This window comes from Polyodon spathula, chromosome 11 (genome assembly GCF_017654505.1).
Source record: "Polyodon spathula isolate WHYD16114869_AA chromosome 11, ASM1765450v1, whole genome shotgun sequence".
Classification (NCBI taxonomy): Eukaryota; Metazoa; Chordata; class Actinopteri; order Acipenseriformes; family Polyodontidae; genus Polyodon; species Polyodon spathula.
Genome location: NC_054544.1, coordinates 11,411,958 through 11,433,980, shown reverse-complemented (window position 1 = coordinate 11,433,980; position 22,023 = coordinate 11,411,958). Strand labels below are relative to the sequence as shown.

General features: G+C 35.0%; 1 protein-coding gene across 1 annotated transcript in view; it reads right to left on the bottom strand.

Annotated features, from left to right (window-relative positions):
• Positions 1 to 22,023, bottom strand: part of LOC121323282 (sodium-driven chloride bicarbonate exchanger-like) — a 55,485-nt gene that overhangs the window by 19,997 nt on the left and 13,465 nt on the right. The window contains exons 3-7 of the mRNA XM_041264250.1: positions 14,961 to 15,042; positions 12,253 to 12,399; positions 9,834 to 9,972; positions 9,521 to 9,681; positions 6,343 to 6,623 (exon numbers count right to left, since the gene is read on the bottom strand). Of these exons, the coding sequence (XP_041120184.1) occupies positions 6,343 to 6,623; positions 9,521 to 9,681; positions 9,834 to 9,972; positions 12,253 to 12,399; positions 14,961 to 15,042 (810 nt within the window). The remainder of the gene's footprint in view (positions 1 to 6,342; positions 6,624 to 9,520; positions 9,682 to 9,833; positions 9,973 to 12,252; positions 12,400 to 14,960; positions 15,043 to 22,023) is intronic.

Genomic DNA, 22,023 nt, shown 5'->3' with positions numbered 1-22,023 from the left:
ATAATAAATGTATCCTTGAGCAGCACTCAATAAGACCGTTTAACTTGTTTCAGTGTGCCAGCACAAATAATCAGTTGTACATAAATGCCAATCCTCCACATAAAGGCTTAATTTTGTTTATTTACAAAACTATTTTGTTCAGCATTTTCATCAACATGATTTCTATTAAAATTATATTTTACACTGATTAAACAATTGCTACAGGTCACAATCTTTTATGATCATTAAATTAGCGTATACCGTAAAACTTCAAATAATTGCAGGGTCTCAGATAATCGCCTGTCTTCAATACGCGCTGGGTCTGCTGGGAAATACTGTAAATAAACGGCATGTCTCTATTAAACACCGGGTTTATTGAAGATGAGGAAGATGAGGAGGAGCGTGAGCGTAATGAACTGCTAATAAGTGATGGCGATAAAAGTGACTCTCAGGAATAATAATAATAATAATAATAATAATAATAATAATAATAATAATAATAATAGGAAACGTGATTTAAGGTAGACCAACATGTAAAGCATATTTGTTAAATGCAGTTATTACGTTATTAAAAGTTTTGATAATTTTAAGCGTGCTGAAAGTAGGCCAGATACAAACCTCTTTGTGTATTTTAGCATGTTTTGTTGTATTAACAATGTACAAGTTTGAGATTAAACAAATTATTTTTGTTAGTGACACATTGCTTTTACTGTTCATTTTTAAAAACATTTTAGATGTTTGTATTATTATTATTATTATTATTATTATTATTATTATTACAATGGTGGATCAAATTCAGTTTTTAAATACAAATTCGTACTTCTGCTTGTTCATTTTCCAGTGTTTTGCATAAACGTATCCTTGTTAACCAGAGCATATAAAAAGACTGTAATAGCACTTTCACTTTGTACTCGAGGGTGTCCATTAAATACCATGTAATTTTGTTTATAAAAATACAATATTCTGGCAAATATTGTAAATTAGTTTTACAGTATGTGTCATCTTAAGGTACTGTAATATTAAATCTTAAAAATCATATTTAACACAAAGTTCTGTTTTGCATATAAAGGGCACCTCATAATCTAACACAATGTATAATACAATTGCCACATAATTTTGACTTTACCAAGCTATTTGAAATAATCTGTAGTGTTTTAAATGTATTGCTAGCTACCAACCAATGTGCAACTCTGAATAAGCCTCTCCAGCTTTAGATATCTAGAACATTTTTTGAATATATATATATATATATATATATATATATATATATATATATATATATATATATATATATATATATATATATATATACATATTCACATATATACTATTCACAAAAAAGTTTGTTCTCACAGTACAAAAAATCAACAGTACTATTTTCTCGGCTGACATACACCTTTCGACGCACTGTAGCCTTCTGTTACTGACAGGTCTACAGAACATTTTTAGTGGAGACGGGACAAATGTTTTTTTTACAAAACCTTTAATATATTATTATACTTACCCACTTTGTGAGGAATTATTCTCAATGCAATGAAGATATCAGGTATTGTATTTATTTATTAACAAGCATTGAAGTGAGGATAAACACTGTAAGTTGTGAGTCTTAACAAACCACAGCCTCAGGAAAAAAGAAAAATCTTCAATATGACATTTTACAGTTAGTTTACGGTAATTGTTTAGGGGAAAATAATTTTGAAAATATTCTGAAAAGAACATTCTTTTTTGTCCATTATTTCTTGGACAAAATAACTGTACTAGTTGTGCCAATATGTGGTGGTATTGCCAAGATTGACAACCCCCTTTAAAACAGCTATACTGGAATCACATACAGCATGTTTTAAAAGGGCTTTCGGTGACTTTAAAACGAAGTACAGCAGTCCCTGGCGGCTCCCCAGGGTGATCTGAGTTGGCTCCGAAGTGTAATGTGAACCCAGCATTATCAAGATCTACTGCTTGAATACTGCGATACAAACATGACATTAGTTCAAAGATGACAGCATGACATATCACACATGAGATAAAAACATATCTAAATATTCTATACAACTGGACTAATTTCATCATTTAATCAAAGCAGATACAAGTGGCAGCTGTCACCTAATGTGTAGAATAGAAAAAAATATACAAATGATTTATTCCAATCAGTAAAAACACTGTATTCGCAATCCAAACTGTCCCCTTTAGAACAGTGACAGTGTTTTAAAAGCAATCCAAACTACCACTTGCAATTAGTGAAAAAGACTGTAATTGCAGTTCATCTAGGCTGAACATTTAAAGTATGTGCATAAAATATACAAGTCATTCTTCCAACAAAGGGCATTCTCAATTGCAGATTCCTATGTTGCCATGTCATTTTTAAACTCTCTTTGTGACGATAATATTTATTCAGGGCAAACTTTAGGGAAATTTGGTATCCATGCAAAATATATATATATATATATATATATATATATATATATATATATATATATAATATAAACAAACCAACGAATTGCTTAGTTTTTCTTTTTTTCTTTTCGTTTTCTTGGAACAACATAACATTGTATGGTGGTTTCACCAAAGTGTTCACGCACACACACACACTTTAAATGTTATAGTATGCTGTTTCCATTTTGTAAAACTAATTAAAGTGCTAAGAATTAGGGGTAGAGAGTTGTCAATGATTAATCAGAAAACAATCTTTATTTTTTGTTTAAATTAAGTTAAGATTTACAAAATGAGTCATGGATTAATGAAGCTGCTTGATGGATGTGAAAGGACTGCATTTTAACATCATACTATATTAAAACAATAACCCTTTACATTTTGCTTCCTAAAAGTAATTTATATTATATTGTATTCCAGTGTAATACTTTTTGTTTTGTTTTTTTACCAACATCTGTACTTCTTTTGTTGGAATGCTGTGTGCAAAAAAAGCTTTTAGTGGTATTCTAAAAGTCTATAATTTAAGATAAACAAACTGATAAACTACTGAAAAACTACAAGATTTGTGTTGCAGGCAAAGTCTTGATTTAGTCTTGTCCCCAGTCAGGCAAAAGAAAAAAAAAAACAGTTTTGATTTATTTTACTGGTCACTCCACTTCCTTTAGTTTATTAACTGTTACCAACTATCTTAACAATGGTTTTATGTAAATGGTTAATTCAAATATTTATAAAGATTTAAAGAGTATTGTTGCCTTTAAAATGCCTTTAACCCCAAAGGTACACAAGAAATGCATCTGAGAGTGACTCAAGTATCACGAAGGAAACCAAATTCTAGGTTTTATAAACGAAACTGTTAATACTATTTTATCATATTTGTAATTATGTTTTAATACAATGGCAATACATTTAAATTCATCTTTTTAAATAGATTTAGATTTTTTTTTTTTTTTTTTTTTTTTTTGCATGACAAAGACTGCTTGTTGGTACGTTTTTCTAAATGTTTATTCCATTACTGATACATTGATTCAGAGTTAATACAGAATTAGCAGAATCAATCTTTTTTTTTTTTTAACAAAGTAAAATCATATTCATAATCATAATATTTTATAGTCGCGTTAAAGAACAACATACAGATAACGTCTTTTTTCAGATGTAATACATATTTGGATAACATAGACCAAAATATGTTGGATTATACATTCATGAACATCAGGGGCAATGTTTTCATTTAAAACATTTTAGTCAAGGGGTTTCTCTATCGGTATTACAAATCTCCACTATAAATCAATAGATATTATTCTGCATCTATTCACATTAGTTATTTATTAAATGTTATCATTACATGGTTATCAATCTCTGGCTCTCCACGTACTATGTTAGCCATCATAGGTCAGTAACTTACCAATTGGACGACAAGGAAACAGTGAGGACAGATATCTGAAAGGACACTCTTATGTTTGTTTGTTTTTTTGTTTTTTTTATAAATGGTTATTATGGGACTGATTTATCAAAGTGCAACAATCTTTTGAGACCTTACCTTAGATTAAACTGTTACCTGTAATGTAGCATGAACAGTTTTTCTTCCACAAAAATAATAGAAACCTCACTTTGCGCAGAGGCCTTGATAAACTCTCCCCAAGCTTGTTTTGTTCTTTATTTTATTAAACACGCAAGTATTTCTAAAATAATCTTTTTTGATATACCTTGCATATTGTTTTTCCCTAAAATATTCTGAGAAAGAAAAGGTCACTATCACGCCAATGTGATTTGTGTGCAAATTGTTTGTAATGTTGCCAGTAGCTTACTGTAAGAGCTCTGAGCTATTTTACAGGTCAATGTTAAAATTATTGGCTACAAAAAATGATATGCCCCCCACTTTTTGAAAACTGAAATCCAAGAGTGTGGTTAAAACTGTTTCAAAACATGATCGAAATGGAACGCTGAACAATTTTCATAGAAAAGATTTAAACAGACTTTGAGATCTGTACATGGTTAGTCTTATTTCTATTGAGAAGGTGTTATTAACATGTTCACGTCATCATAAAAACTGTTTATGAAAGTAACTGGCTTCATCTTATAACTGGTTGTGGCGGAGTGTCCCGCCCCTTTATGCTGATTAAGTGTTTTATGTTGTCTGTAGTGTGTTAATGTTGGTGTGTATGTATAAAATACATGAGATATAAATATGGGTTACGAGCACAAGTGTTTAAAATGTATATTTGTATTTAGGCACGAGGATTGCACAGCACTTCACGTGCAGGTAAAATGTAATATGTGAGCACAGGGAATTACACTTAATTAATTCACATGCAGTTGTACCAAGACTCCAATTGAATGACTGATTAGCAATCGTGTCTCAGTACAGCTGCATATAAAAAGCATGTTTTCACTCACTCAGGGTAGTGTGTTCAGGAAGTGGAGAACGGGTGAGAGAGAGGAAAGTAATTTAAACATAAATAAATGATACTCGTGCGAGAGGACTCACACAATACTTGTTGGGTTCATCCACTTTGTTTGCTTGTTTGTTTGTTTATTTACTTTGGCCAACGTGCCCTTTTATTTTCAGTCGTGTGTTTTGTTTAAATATTATTATTATTATTATTATTATTATTATTATTATTATTATTATTACAATAAAACTCGCCGCCACTCATCAGTGTTTGGAATTCGTTTCTCGTCTGACGTCACCCCTGCAAAGCCATCCTGTTCACACTGGTTTAGATTTTCTATTTATTTATTTTTTATTTTTTTATGGTGGTATATAGTAACCTATTTATAAAAAAATACAAGATTGGCCAGGTGTCTAACCTTTTTTTTTTTTTAGATCGTGAAGTCACTTGAAGCATCTATTTAAATATACTACTGAAGGAGCAAAGACACAAATGGTCCACAATATATTTTGTACAGTATGCCAATACAATACAAATCTTGGTTGCAAATATGAATGTATATATACAAAATATAAATGCAAATGTGTACGTCACAGAATTAATTTTTCTAGCTGTGGTTATGCAGCAGCTAAATTCCAGACTTTGCCTGACTGGATTCATGACTTTACATGTACAATCCAGTGACTGAACTTAGACATCAACTCACGTCCTTAAAATTTTGTTGGTCTGAGGAATCCATGGTAATCTGCTGCCTAAAGCACAGCATATGAAATGCAAAGCCTAGCATTGGTTTGATTTATGCTCTAGCTGAATGTGACTGAAGGGTTTAAAAGACAGCCACTAACTCGCTGCAAATGCCTGGCAAGTTTGAATTGTAACTTTAGAATACCACCTCGATAAATTATATTTTTTAAAGTTATAAGGAGCATGTCTTTAAAGTTGCCTGTGTCCATGTAGTCTTCCACTTCTGAAGGTTGAATGTCTGGGATTTCCTCAGGGATTGGGTCGAGTTTGTTTGTCTGGTGTCTTTGTTGCAGTTTAGCAGAGGGAAGATGAGCAGGGGATGATAACTGGTGTGAAGAAGGGATGGTGATGCACTGAGAACAACACATAGGCCACGAAGAGCAGGTATTAACCTGCCTGTCTCTTCTACGGGCTTTAAATGAGCCCGATAGGGAGGATAAAAGGGCAGTACACAGAGATGAGCCTATTTGAGACAGACAGCAAGAAAAGAGAGACAAAGCACCAGACTGAAAAAGTCAAACATGGACAATGTGGTGAAAATGAAATATACAGTCAATGCAAGAAACACTGAAAGTCATCTCTAATTAAAGCATGATACAGTTTTGTTGCAGGAACACTTAAACAGTGGTAAACACCACGTAAAGTTTCTCTACTACAATCAGATTTTTTTTTTCTCCAAAAAAAGATACCATCACAAAATGTTATGAAGAGCTAAACAGCTTACTAGTTACTTGTCCTCGGAGTCCTAAATTTCGTGGGAAAGGCTAGCCTTTCTCTTTAACAGTATCAGTTTCCTCAATACCTGTTGTAAAGTATGTTGACCTAACCTAACAAGAATACTCGTAAATCCAGGACTACAATTACTAATAAATGTATGTAAATAACCAATCTCACCATTTTTATCCATGGAATGGGGCTCAGATTGTTTTTTGCCAATATCTGCAAATGATCGGACAATGGGGATCCTGTTGCTGAGTTTCTTGTGGTTCTGGTGGTGATGCTGCTTTAAAAGTGCTTCACGCACCTTCTTCCGGACCTCCTCATCCAGTTGTCCCACGGCCTCTTGCTGATCTAGGATCATATCTGGAAAAACATGAGTTTTTAAACTAAATTCCTTGCCTGTGACCAACCTAGGTCTAAAAGTCCTGGAATAAATTACAGGAATATAAAAATGAATTGAGAAACATTTTTCTTGATTACACTGCAATAACTTGCGTAGTAACTCAATGGATAATGGTAAACAATGGATGAAACTAAAGAATTGCCATTTACTCTTTCATTAACAGTGGAACAAAGTACTGCTTTATCAGCTTCTAATTACTAATACTCTATTATTGTGAAACCATGGAATAGTCTGAATTAGTACTGAAATTACCTGAAGAGGCTTCTGAGGAGGACATCTCAAAATACTTATCCAAAGATTGTTTGCATGCTCACTTTAAATAATAAACAAACTTCAGAACTACACACAGAATATAACTAGAGAAAATCTTCAAGTACCTTACTGTGGAAATGAATGGAGAAACACATCACAAAGTACTTGTCTAGAATGGCTAAGAGCTCAGGAGTACACTACTAATAGAAGAGTTGCACTGACAGTTTCTCTGTATAAATGAGGCAATGGATACTAGTACTATATAGACCAATCTACAGAGCTTATTCTGAGAAGCAGAGATGCAATAAGGATATGGAATAAACTAGAAAGCACAGAAAATATAATTACCATTACGGTTCCCCTTTTACTTTAACATGTGGGTAAAGACTGATCTTCATCTCTCCTAACAAGAAATCCTAAATTGCACTAATGCAGTGCACAAAATGTATTCCCAAGAACACAAATCTCCATTTTGGACTCTGATGTATTTAATCTTTACACCTGTTTTAAACACATTACTGAACACAGTAAATGCAAAATATATCTAGCCACTTTAGAAATACTGATATTCTGATTTTACTGTAATTGGACATTACTTACTGGCATATAGTAATTACCCTTCCCATCTAATAAGCACACACATTAATACATTACAAGAAAAAGCTGGATACATTGAATCAGTTTCAATATGTTTCCGTCTTTTATACAATATTACAACCAGTGATAGAAATCTTGCCGTTTGTTGTTTATCTTAACTGTATAGGTTATACTTTGGAAAAAGTGGTCCTTTAAATGTGTTTAAAAAAGTGAAAACAAAAAGCTTTGGGGGAAAAAACTGTCTTAAACAGGTCACAATAACCTTATAGCAGCTCAAGAACAGCAACCTCATTCTGTCAATGGAAGAAGAACTGCTTAACAAGTCTGTACTGCAACAATGTTTACTTGTCAAATGGCCTGGTAATAATAGGGCTATGGTCCTCATCTGTCATTAAGTCATTGCTGTGGCAGGATTTAGCCAGATAATTACACTGCTAGAACATGGCAGCTCAATGGCAGTGATCCAATCAGACCTTTCTTTTCTATCTACCTTACAATGGTGTACTGTACTTGCGCACACAGCCAGGCAGTATTCGGAAAAGAACCCACCTTTCCCTAAGCTCTAGCAAACAGTTACAACCCAGTTGTTCAATTCAGGCGGTAGTTATTATTATTATTATTATTATTTGTTTATGTAGCAAACACCTTTATCCAAGATGATATACAGAGACTAGGGTGTGTGAACTATGCATCAGCTGCACAGTCACTTACAACAACGTCTCACTTGAAAGACGGAGCATGAGGAGGTTAAGTGACTCGCTCAGGGTCATGCAATGAGTCAGTGGCTGAGCTGGGATTTGAACCGGGGACCTCCTGGTTACATAGCCTCCTTATCCTTTTTAATACTGGTTGTTTGTGATGAACATTGTAAATGTAAAATAGTAGCAAATTGCTATGAAAAGATGCAGTAAGAGTTAGTTCTGAGACCACCACTGTAAATATTTCGGTGTTTCGTAACGAATAGATGCACCTATCATTTACAAGGATACAGTGTGTTACTTGCAAGTTCCTAAAGTTTATTTTAAAGCTCACTCAGACTATCTTTTAGTTAAGAAAGAGAAGTGAAAGCTCTTGTTAATATTTTTAAAAAGCATTTTATGTTTTGAATAAATGTGAACATACCGCAAAGCTGGTGTAGCACTGGGCGCAGCGATCTTGGGGAACGCACATGTTGATGTCAAGCTTTATTATAGCCGCGAGTGCACTTAATAATATTGAAAACAAAACGCAACTTAATTTTGCTAATGGTCTTCAAGGACCATTTTTGCTGCATTAAACGTCTGCGCTTCTTTTTCTTTTAATGTTTCATGGCACATTAATTTTGCAGAAACGTGAAATTAACAAACACTTCTTGCTCGCAAAATATTCTTGTTTTCGTTAATGTGGGGGGAAAATCTAGCTGGGTTTTAACTATTGTATGCTTAACTGGTGACAGTGGGTATATAATGTTTAAACAAAGGGAAATTACCCTAACATTTTAATAAGTGTGAATCAGTTAAATGCAGATACTGTAACATTTATAAAACCATACTTTAATGAAGGTGTAGGGGATTAGTCCTGGGGAGGGGCTAGTGATAAAGGGAGGGTATAAGTACCTGTGTCAAGATCATTTTAGGGGACTAGATTTGAGACTCCAGTGAGGCTGGAGTGATTGAGCAGATGTGTACTTGGAAAATAATATCTGAGTTAAATACAGTCTTGTGGATTTATTTTGTTAAATTATTAGTTTTGTACTGCCAATTTTTACATGTGACCTCAATAAAAGCTCACTTTTGGCATTTTAATCCAAAATTCTGACTGTTTCCTGCCACCTGCAATAGTCACGTGACCACGATACTTTATAGACACATATTATATAACAATAATACATCTTAACAAAAAGGAGTTGTTGTAGCATTTTTGTATGTATAGTTATACTATAGTCAATTCAAATAGGTTAATATAAAGCCCCACCATCCCTTCTAATTTGTGTAGGTGGAGCTCTCAATGAATTCAGTACATTTTGTACCTGCTATTTCTTCAAGCGAGTTAGCTCTCATGTCAAGCAGAACTGTTCCGTTGAGGATGCAGCTTCTTAGTTCAAACAAACTGTGAAGTGACAGGGTGGCAACATAAGGCTTACTCCACCGCTCTCCTCCATCCTCCACATCCTCCTCAAACTTCAGCCACCTGCACAGAGAGAGTGGTTAGAGTTTGTGTATCATTTCATGCATCGCATACTGTTTGGACAACATCAGTGTAACATGTCTTCCTCTAGCTAGGGAATGCTGGGACCCTAGTTTCCACCTCAGGTTTCTTTAAATATAAAAAATGAATCTTACCTTGCTGTCTCTCTCCATTCAGCATCTTCTCCGTCATGCATACAGATCTCATCGAGCTCAGTGAAAAGGTCATGGGGAATGTGCTCTTCATCGTCATCTTCAGTTCCCAGAATGAACTGCACGCGCTGAGATGGAGTATCTTAATGGGGGAAGATACCAAGACCACAACAAGGACTGAGGGACTCGACTCAGTTTGAACCAAGGCAGGTTCTCAAAATTAATTTCAACATTTCTAAAAGGAGGGCTGTTGAGATTGAGCTAATTAGAAATCAACAAACATATACCCAGTTTAAACTTTGAAGTACAAGTAGAACACTTGAAAAACCTACATCATCAGCAATCTTAAATAAAATGCACGTTTAATACATCAGAGGTATCAAGTACACAATTTCTCCCTTCATGGATTTGATTACTTAGTTACTATTTGATGACCATTTGAAGAAAGAAATGTTTATTTTCAACAACCAATTTATTGTATGACTAATTCAACCATTTGTGTACCAAGGTTATGAACACCCTTATCTCTAACAGTGGAAAACGATGGCTTGACACAAAAAAACTGCTAGATAATAGCAACCACAGTGCATGCACAGCTCAATATTGAACAGGAATCATCTAATGGAGGATGCTCATAACAAGAGTGGATTATATAAACTGGTGTTTTGTAAGGTACACATGTTAGAAAACATTGGTCACATCTGTTCTTTTTTAAAAGGTCAAGATCTTCATTTGAAGTAACCACCCTTTTGTCTGGTGTAATTATATAACCGTTTTCCATGTAACAGGTGCACAGCAATTATTGGCATGGTCTTTTATATTGATCTAAACAGCGGCAGATCTAAATTGTGCTGTGTCTAAACCTGCTTTTTCATGGACTTTTTCACTGTATATTTAGAGTCTGTAGCACTGTTTTGAAGTTGGTCTAAAAAGCAACCATGAGGAAAAAACAGGATTATTATAAGGCTGAAGAGTGACAGCATTAAAATAAACCATAGTTTTAATCATTAAAATAGACCCCAAGGTCTCCTGTCATATCATATCATGGCACGAGATGGCGTCATCTTTAGTTGTGAGAACTGCAAGCTTGTTTGTGGAGCTGGAGGTAAGGCAATCCTATTGCTATTATATTACCGGAAGAATGCTGGAGTGAAGCATGTCACAGTTTATTGATGCACTGCAGCTCCAAACAATGGTCTCTATATGTGCATTATAGAGCGTGAGTTATTTTGTATTTTAGTCAGATGTGTGTTATGTGTCCCGCAGAGCCCCTCACCCCCTCCCCCATGTATAACGCTCTTCGGTTATAATGCTCATATTGTGGGGGAGCACTGTATATAAAAAAAAAATAGTTGTTTTGCTCTTTTCCCACTAGATCATCATTCAGCATTACCTTGTGTAAGATAATTTTAGGAATAGATGGCAATAGCATGCTGCTGACTACCTACTTCAAATTCCTTTGTAACTTTTTTTATGCAAGCTCAGCTCGCGTTGAATTAGATAATTTATGCAAGCAACGGTGAAATTTCGCCTCAACATTAATCCTTTAAGGACCGGAACTGTGTTAACATGATCATACTGAAGTGGGATTCTAGGACTGCGATCGTGTAAACACGATAAAAAAAGCACTTTGTTTTGATGACTTACAGGGTCACCGTACTTTGCAGTACAGGCTTGAAACACACATCAATGGACAGGGGAGGGACTGACATTCACTTCCTGACAGTTTTTTTTTTTTTTTCGTGTGATGTAACTGAGAGGTGCATTTAGTGTCATTTAGGGCGGAGACAGTTTACAGCAGCCAGGCAGACAAAAGCAGAAACAAAACATCACAGGAACTTGCGAATAAAAAAGGGGAAACACTGTAAATCTGATGTATTTTACTTATAATTATATTAGAAAATGTCTTTTGTCTCATGTGTTTTAATATATATTTTTTCCTTATTACTGATAATAATGGAATGACTAAATATTATTTTATTTATTAATATTTATTTTGAGAAAATAAATCAAGAGTAGTGTCCATTATTGTTTATAAAGACCCTGAGAATAAACGTGTATTATGTCATTGCAATCACTCAGGTGAAATAATGTCTTGTAATCTTCCCAAACATCAACATTTTTCAACAAAACTTTCACGAAGTATTGTAAGGTCCCTCGTGTCATAGAATAACAAATTTTTTATACATGTATCTGTAAGCAGAATACATAATAAAAATACTTAACTATATAATATATATATATATATATATATATATATATATATATATATATATATATATATATATATATATATATTCCTGGTCCTGGGGGAACATCCCACTGAAAAATGCTTGGTCGTGAAAGGGTTCAATTATATCCATCCATTTCAAGGTACTCGATCACTGTAAGTATACTTCGTAATAATGTCAGTGTTTCTTACCATAATTTGGAGACTCCCTTCCATCTTCTACACCTGAATCCCTTTCCTTGTCTCTCTTCCTGTGTTTATGTCCACGATGCCTGTGTCTCCTGTGGTTTTTTTTCCCTCCGAGGGGTACATGCACACCGATATACAATGTCCGGTGGCCTGGAAAAGAATTGTTTGTGTCAATTAGTAGCAGACAAGTCTGGTACTCCTGTTCAACTCCCCACCAAGAATCACCCATATTCAGCTGTATAGTTATTAAAACAGCACAGGAAATGCACCAGCCTCTGCTCTCCTAGAATACTGCACAGTTCCAACAATGCATATCTTGGAAGTTTAACTTGAGATTGCATAAATTGAACTGGGGAGTTATTTGGACTTTTAGTGTATCATTTGAAGTTCTGTTGATTTATACAAGAATATGTGAATTTAAATTATATTTCAGTATTGTACATAGAGTGGCCGCTATATTTATTCAAAACTATATATGTACAACATATCGAAACGTTGGGCAGCTGGCTCTTTGAGCTAATATATATATATATATATATATATATATATATATATATATATATATATATATATATATATACAGTTTGTTATTCATAAAACTATTGTAGACGGTTGTTAAAAAAGCCAACAGCAGGGCCGCCTATTATCCTTCAGATAGCAAAGTTTGAAATCTCCAGTGCACAAGCAGTCTATATAGAATACAAGCAGTCTAAGGAAAGATGGAACCCTACACAATCAGTTTAACATGACTGCACATGCTGTTTTAAGCAAATGTGTGTGACATATGGAAATGAAGTTCCTTTTAACACAATGCAGTTCAGCAAAAGGAGTCATCTTATCTGAAATGGAATTAGAAAAAACTAAACTAACTGCTATTATTTAATTGTGATTAGATGTGGCTGATTTTGCAATACACTATTTGAAACCAAGCTTCTGTGAGTGCATTTAGCTAGAAGCAGGATTGAAAAAAATCTGCTGCTGAATCACCATGCAGAATCTCAGGGCTTTGATGGCATTTAGATTTGACTCTGTTCTGACACTCTTGATGCCAGCAGTCCTTTGGGGATTGAACAATACAGACTGCAGAGAATACAAGACAAGTGTAAGGGCTTGCTATGGTTGATTTAACACAAACTGGCTTTTACCTCAGATGATATTGCAAAAAAGTATTCCTGAATATTTGCCCTGTAATACAGAAGCATATCCTACTACTTTTACATTAAAATCGTACACATTGTGCCACTAATATATTTTTCATAAACACTTTGGCAAAACTATAGTAGGTTTATAATACCGGTTTAATGTATGTTAAACTGTTTTTAAAAAAACGTTTTAAAGTTCACTCACCCTTAAAGTTGATTTGTCTTTATGTATTCAGCAACACATTTGATTAATAGAGCAAATCATAATATTTGTATGTTGTTTTAAAGTGCTACCTCAGTCAATAAATGCTTTCTCGTTGTGCGCATATGCAGTCCAAAAGAGAAAAATCTTGAATCACATTGGAAGTTCATGTCTGTTCAATAGCATGTGAGCTAGCATAGTCTGGAATCATCTGTCATAACACATCAAAGGATTACCCCACTGAGTAGTAACCTCTGTGGAGGAAGAGGTGCATTGCTAGGAAAATGGCTGGCATGACAGCTATCGGCAAAATGCAGCAGCTCAAAGTCAACCAGCTTGATATTTTAAAAGCGCTTAGAGACCTAACCTTGCATGCTCTGCCTTAGAAACCAAAATACACCCATTTCTGTTAGTTGAAGGGTTGTGTTGGATCTACTAACAATGTCCAAAATGAACAGTACTTATTAACTGCACTAAATGCAGAATTAGGCTGTCAGAAGCAATGCCTTATCTTCAGCAATAATTCCAGTACACATTCAGCTTTATGTTTTACAAAACGTCCAAGCCACCTTTGAGTAGATACACTCTCCTTGTAATCTTTCAGAAACATTTCAATACATTGTCATACGTATTTAGATAAAACATCAAAACACACAGCCTTCTGTAATGTGAAATTGTTTTAAGAAACTTCTGGAAGGAAGGTCCACTTGAAAGTTCCAAGTATCTGTGGCCTGATATTACCCACTCCTAAGCAAAGTTGAAACAAATAAGATGTTATATTTATTTACTCAACAAATGCCAGCATGTAAGTTTCCATCTATGCCTATTATATATTTTTATCTATATACCCAAAGCAGTCGGCAGGCCAAAGACTTTGTATCAAATATTTACAGTTTGTGCTCCCTTTCCCCCCACTGTCAACTGTTTTTGGCACGCTTCTCCTTTTAGCAACAGCCTATATTTTTGCTTGATTAATATAAATGTAAAGACAGATACTTACGGCTGACACTTTCTGTCCATTTTGTAGGACCTTAGGACAACGTCCAGTTTTAACTAATGCCATCTGTCATTATTGTGCTTTTACATCTATATAGATTATATTTATGTATGTATTTATTTATTTCAAATGGATGCTACAGTTAAAATATAGCTGTGAACCCACACATGTAATTTGACTGTAGAAAATTAACACATGATTGAAAACACAATCTTTACATAAATCTTACACTCACAATATTCAGACGGAATCCCACTATATGCAGGTTTGCATTCGCTTTCATACTGAACACACTTAACCTATTCAGTATGCAAGGCTAATGAAACATGTAACAATCAGCCTGTGACTCTGCACTAAGGTAGGCATTTACCTTCCAATTCCTCCTTTTCAAAGTGAGTCTTCAGAATGGAACGAGTCCCACCTCTGTCAACGACCGCTTCCTCATCATTTCTCTGCAAAACAACACAGGTTTCATTTCAAGTCATCAGATCATTTTGTGTAAAAACTGCGTGATTTTAAATGTTTAGATAAAGTTGATTTAGTACAGGTCTGTGGATGGCCCTAAAAAATAGTAACAAATACTTTAGTAAGGCACACAATTGCCACTGTTTAGAATGTTTTAATTTGTCAGTAGATTAGAGACGGATTAAAATAACCTTAATAAGCTCTGTAAATGTAGGCTACTGAAAGATAAGAACTACATTTCAGCCATCTTGTTTTTCAAATTTCTACCATTTCCCGGTTTTGCATGAGGAAACACATCCAACCTGATCTGGTAATGGATGCCTTTGCATTGTCCCAAACCAGCCGAGGGTAGTTCTTTTAATGTTTAAATGTCTGTGGCTGCTGTTTTATTCCATGGAACTGTTCTGAATTGTAAGGACCTTTACTAAGGGGTTGATTTGATCAGACATTAGCCACAGCTTCGTTCTTTGGTAACGTTTTAAAATAATGGCCGCAAATTCATAATGAATTCCATCTGAATCCCAAAGGAATAACATCTGCATATGTTATGCACTTCCTCTGAGTTCTGAAGTAACTCATTTTGAATTCAGCCCTGTTAATTCATGCAGATTTCATTACCTCTACTCATACCATGCCTAAGACATGTCATCAACACCATTTGTTACAAAGAAACGTGGAATGAATACTGGTAATAAAATCCAAATGAATTAGCAGGGCTGAAAACAAAATTCATTACTTCATAGATGTTATTCTAGTGGCATTCAGTCAGAATTCATTATGAATTTACAGCCATTATTCTAGTTACTGATTTTTTTTTTTATATACTTTTACATTACTGGGGAATCCATCCGTATTGCCTGCTTCACTTTTTTAAGGGAAACCTACAGATAGGTGGTTGATAAATTCCAGCACGACTCTATAGTCCAGCATGTCTTATCCAATTGGAGTACAGGTTGATCGATTCAACTTTCAGGACTGCACCATCTGTATTATTTTTCTAATATGCCATCTATAGCAGTATATTGGAAAAAATGTAGTACAGTCTTAACCCGGAAAAAAAAAAAAAAAATCCTGTTTCCATAACAACTAAGTAACATGCAACTCATGTCATGCAACTAATCTCTAAAAATCACAAGTAAAGCTCCATTTAAAATGAGAAGAATATTAATGGTGGCTGAACTCTAGCTGAACATCAATTTTAACTATGAAGACACAGAAGCTCCACTGAGAACAAAAGTTATGCCGTACACAGTAGAGATACAGTAGATGAAATATGGTTTCAGGTGATAATCGCACTAAATCCTTGACGAAACTTAGTTAAGTACTGCCTGATGCAGAACAATGCCCACCTCATGCAAGGACATAATTAAAATCCTTAATTAAACCCGTAATTAAAATCCTACCTGCATCAAGCAGTGATGACAGCAATTTTTGGTAAACTAAAGCTTCTGATTTTAAACATTTATCCTACAACAGCCATATGATACATATAAATATAACATGAAATAAGCAAAATAGCAAAAGGTTCTGTTTTAAAGACTGCAATGTTTTTCCTTTTTGTTATATGGGGAGTCGTGAGGATTCCAGGCTGGTACAGTATGCACTGCAGCAAGGCATACACATGCCAAACCATGTGAGAGATATACAAGAATCGCTGTGTGTTCAAAGCACATGTGAAAGCCAGAGGTGGAGGAAAAAAAGAGGGTGCATAAAAACTGAAATGGATTTACTGGAATGGCATTCCAACTGGATCTAAACAATGCTGTAACAACAATACAAACAGTTGTTTATTGTTTGCTGTTATGAAGTAAATTCTTCCAAGTAGGGGGGTTAAGTAATCCAGGCCTTTGTTCCAGGCCAGATTCCAATATCGCTGATTACTTCAAATTTACCTGTTAAACCTGGTGTGGAATTGACATGATTACCACTTGTGATGGTATAGTATTCAGGTAGTGTGTATAGGGCAGGGTTGCACACAAGGTCATTCCTCCCCCTTTACTCTAAGTTACTTAACTGAACCAACTGAACCTCTTTAAATTATATAAAGTCATGGGACAGTGCATATGACGACATCTCATTTGTTTTGCAGTCCCAAGGATTCCCTCTTGTATAATGAGTTGAAATACCAATTTTCTGCTTAACCAAAGAAAAAATCTATGCAGGTTTCAAGTGGAGATGCATCCAGTAACCAGCTTTCCAAACATGAAGTAAGAATCAACCCCAATCAATTGGTTGAGACTAGTTATGCAAAAAATGTATGTGCTAGGAAAATAGCACAATTGACTCTACCAAACACTTTGACTGCATATTTTTAGATTATTAACATAAATGTGCTTTTTATCACCCTTCATAGACTACCATAAGGATCACATTCTTAAAAATAGAGCCTTGCATAAGGAGTTAATGAAATACATGTATAATCAAAAATCTGTAGCAAGTAATGCATGGATAGTGCAAAGTGCTTTTGGGAGATATACAGAACATTTTGTGAATTCATGTTTTATCCATATATGTGTGTAACGTTCTGTATAGGGTTTTGTTTTGAAAGCCTCAAAGTCTACACATGAACTAGTGAGGGTTTATTCTTGTTTTCTGCTGTCCAAAAGGAGAGAGGCTCCCCTTGTGATTGCTTATCAGAACTATGTAATGCAACACAATGTGAAATCCTCTTGTAAACCTAGTTTAAGAAAGCTGAATGATGTAACCAGCTGGCAAAGACCAAATTGGAACTTGACATGTACCTATACCCACCTTTTAATATTAATTGGGTCATGTGGATTTTGAAGGGTAATTTATCTCCCTAAAAAAGAAAACTTCACGTAAACCCAAGTGGCAGAGAAAAGGTTGTATTTTTATTCTTGCATGTAAACTGAGTCAATGACACCACTTCTTTACTTAAATCCTGCCAAACCAACACAAAACAGAGAGCTTTGCAGCAAAACAAGCTAAAAGATACTGCTTCAAGGTTGAAGGTACACCTCAACGCTTCAGCCAGTTTATGTTCTGCTAACATACCTTAAAAGGAAACTGTGATTGTAAGCTTTATGGATTGCACTATTTATAAAATAAATGTTCAAAGTCATCATGTTGCAGCATATACATTTCAGCAGAGCAGCTTACAGTAACAGTGACTTTCAAACATCAGATCTCCCTTTAAGGGAAAACACATACCACTGTACCTTAATTACACATAATACCATCAATAATGATGCTTTTCATTGTATGAGGGAGTTTGAATACATTAAGGTCACCCTATATGTATTCAGTAGAGCTCTGCACGTTCCTGCTCCCGTGAGAAACGTGCAGGATATTTTTATAAGGATGTGCATGCACAGATCTGGCACATTCAATCAATTCTGGATAAATGAGTCAGCTCAAGGGTACCTTAAAGGACAGCACTGATCTCTATAACTCTGCATTTATTTTATTTTATTTTTTTTCCAGTAATGCCTACATAATACCAAACAGCCAAAAACAGTTGAGGAATTTCATCTTTGTAAGCAGTGTTATACAGTACTCTATCTATGCTAACTAAATGCACTGGGCATTTCTTTGCAATGTTATTTCACAGTATTTATTTATTAGAGTGGTACTCTTCATGAATATTGCATACACCATAGATTTTTCAGACTCCAAACTTGATGGCACTGTTACAACTTTGACTTTCTCTTATGTGTTAAGTAAACAATAGGGAAAAGTATAAATTTATTTCAAAACAGCTTGACACATTTTAATCGATGCACTATGTTCAAAATGATAATAAAACACTATTTAAACACTGACCCAAGTCAGTTGTTTTAATGGAATGCTTGTTTTACATATGTCCCAGATCTTCTCTATGCCCTTATGATGTCATACACTAATTTGAGTCTCTTGGAGCTGACTATGTATCTTTCTGTCCAAACACCTTTCTGAGATACAAAATGTGACTATTTTTATTTAAACCCATATACAGTATGTAAAATGATTAGGACAGTACCAAACTGGTTAATGGTGAATGAGCTAGTCTGCCACACATCAAAATGAATGTTACTTCATCCATATGCATACTATACATTTTACCATCACATCAACATGCCACTGAATCTTCAACATATTTGCATAAATCCATGTGCAGGATGACTGGAGCTCTTTAAATGCAGAAGTCATGTTTACTAACAGGTTTCGTGAAGGGTTTTAATCATGGACACTTAGAAAAAAAAAAAAAAAAATGTCAAATTGACTTTTTTGGGCCTAAATCACCCACATGTTCTTGGAGATAAACAGCAGCAAACTACCAGTGAGTTGAGATGTATTTATTTTTCTTTACTAGGGAAGTAGTGCACAGAAACACTAAGCTTCTTGTCGTTTACTGATTCACAAGCACAAGGAAGGACATGCAAGGACAAACAGCCCAGCTGAGGTCTAATTATTCCTGGTCTCTTTAATCAGAAGAACATAAGAAACTCCACTTGGCTTTCAACCAGAGGAATGAGACGCTGCTTAATGTGAATTCTTTGAATGAGAAACAGAGATCAATAGTTGTTTTCACATGATTGGTGATGCAGGGTAGCAGATCGATAGGCACACTCCATCTGTACCAAAAACAAAAGATGGGAAGGAAAATTGTGGTTTGACATTATGCTTTTGTCAAATGTAACCTGGTCTTGATTTCTGAAATTACATTAACATGTGTCACACTCAAAGATGGATTAAGGTGCAGTAAGTATGAACAAGTCTTGCTTCAGTGCACAGTGCCAGGGTGAAAACTGTACAACCAGTACAGAGTGTAGGACAAGTTCAATCCCAGCCTCATATTTAGGTTGGGTTTTAGGTCCAAAAATACAAACGCCAGTGAATTCCAGTCCATGTTTCATGTCCTCCATCATTTGAGGACGGTGCAAGGCAGTGAAAGCTTGATCTACACAGTACACATTCCTGAGCTGTGTTTAGACAGAACAACAGCATTTTAAGCAGCTGTAATATTTCGTCCTTCCCTTCCAGGTATTCTGGTTCAGTCATAAATGGAGATATATCAGAATCAGTTTCATAAGAATGGGAAGGACAGCAGCTCTAACCTGGCACCCCAGCAGAATCACCTTGGCAGTAACAGGTAAGTACCAGCAAGTGCAGTGGTTACCACTAGGCAGTAAGTAGCAAAGCAGATATTTAACATTGGGAGCCTTGAGACAATAAAACAACAGTGAAAATTGACAGGGTTTTTTACTAATTCACAGTCAAACACTTAAGTTGATGATATTGAAGTATATGGCAGTATTGTTTATTATTTGTCTATCAAAATGTACTTAGTAGTTACCATACATGAATTGCAATTATCATTTAGCTTTTGCTGTAGCTTTAGGTTTTGTCAAATGTTCAGTTTACATTACATTTTGCCCAAAGCTTTTCTGTCAGATTTTGCACATCACCAACCACAATGTTCAGCATTTTACAAATTCAAGGAAACTGAAGCCTACAGCTGTTTACATGATGGGTGGAGGAGTGAACAGTGATGATAACCTGTGTTCTAATACACTTGGTTTAGAATAGCTTCGAATATGTATTTAAATATAACACAGTATTTATTTTTATCTGAAGTGTAATTCCTCTACAGTATCCATTTTATTCAATATTAGGCATACTATACTATAAACTAGCTAAATTCAGAATTAATCTACCAGAGCCCATTGAGTCAGTTATTTTAAAGGTTGAAAAGAGTAAAGCACCAGCCAATAAAAAAAAAAGTTGAAGGGTTCTTAAAAAAAATATTATGTATAGTTAGGTGCATGCTAGGTAATGTTTGGAGGGAACAGATGACAAATGCTGACTATCATGGGTTTTCCATGAGGGGCAATTTACACAGTTTGAATTGGCGATGTGCGTGCACTTTTGGGAGAATTACTCGTGTAAATCAGGTTTGTGGCTGAAAAAAATGGCCAAACAGAGAGATAGGGTAAATCTCATTTACTTGTGTAAATGACAAAACACATAGGCAAATTCACACCCAGTTTCTCATGGAAACCCGCATTTCACCTGTGAATGTTAATGAGCGCGTTTATCCTTAACTATAAGTATTACAAGGGAGCAGGTCAGTTGTTACTGAGGATTCCAAGACGGCAAAAAGTAGTGGCTGAAAGGCGATTTTATGGTTAGCAGTGGTGTAGTTCACCTTAATGATAAATGGCCAGCTTTTTTTTTGTTTGTTTTTTTGCTGTGTCTGGCCTGTCATGTTGTATATCTCTTGTGGGTTTACAGTTCCATATAAAACCACTTACCATGAACTGCATTCTGCCCTTGTTAGTATAGTATTAAAGCAGCTGTTTGACAATACCCTTGCTATAAAAACTACACTAAAGTTAAACACAAACAGCAGGTGAGCTGCTTACTAAACGTCTGTAACTGAATTCCCTTGCTTTTGATCCCAGCTATGTCCAAAGACAACGCATGTCCGCCCTCCACTCAAAATCACTGCAGCAAGGTGGAAACCTGGGCATTAATAAGTATAGTTAGCCAGCTTGATTGCCCGAAACAGCGTAACAAGCATACCAGCAAGTGGTTGATGCAAGTGGTTGATGTGTGGCACAGAGCATTAGAATCCCACGTCTCAGCCAGTTTTAAGCCATGGTGATCTGCAATACCTGTGTTATTCATTTTAATTTCATACCTCCCAGTTCATTTTTAATGAATGAGTCGTCACATAAATTAGTTGAAACTGGATTCAATACTAACGATATGCCAACAATTTGGTCAAGAGCAGTAAAACACATTATTAACCAACCAGGCACAAGGTATTATTACAGCACCTCAGATTCACTCATGTGCCAGTTCTCTACGCATGGAAACCACATTTTCATACAATTTCACTAGTAATCTTCAAAAACAGCACAAGTACTTTACGCATAGCTAATTTACATATCAACCCCTACCTTTATTTGCATGACGTTGGGTAAAAAGCCCAGCTTACTCGAGTAAAATAAATGAATGGAAAT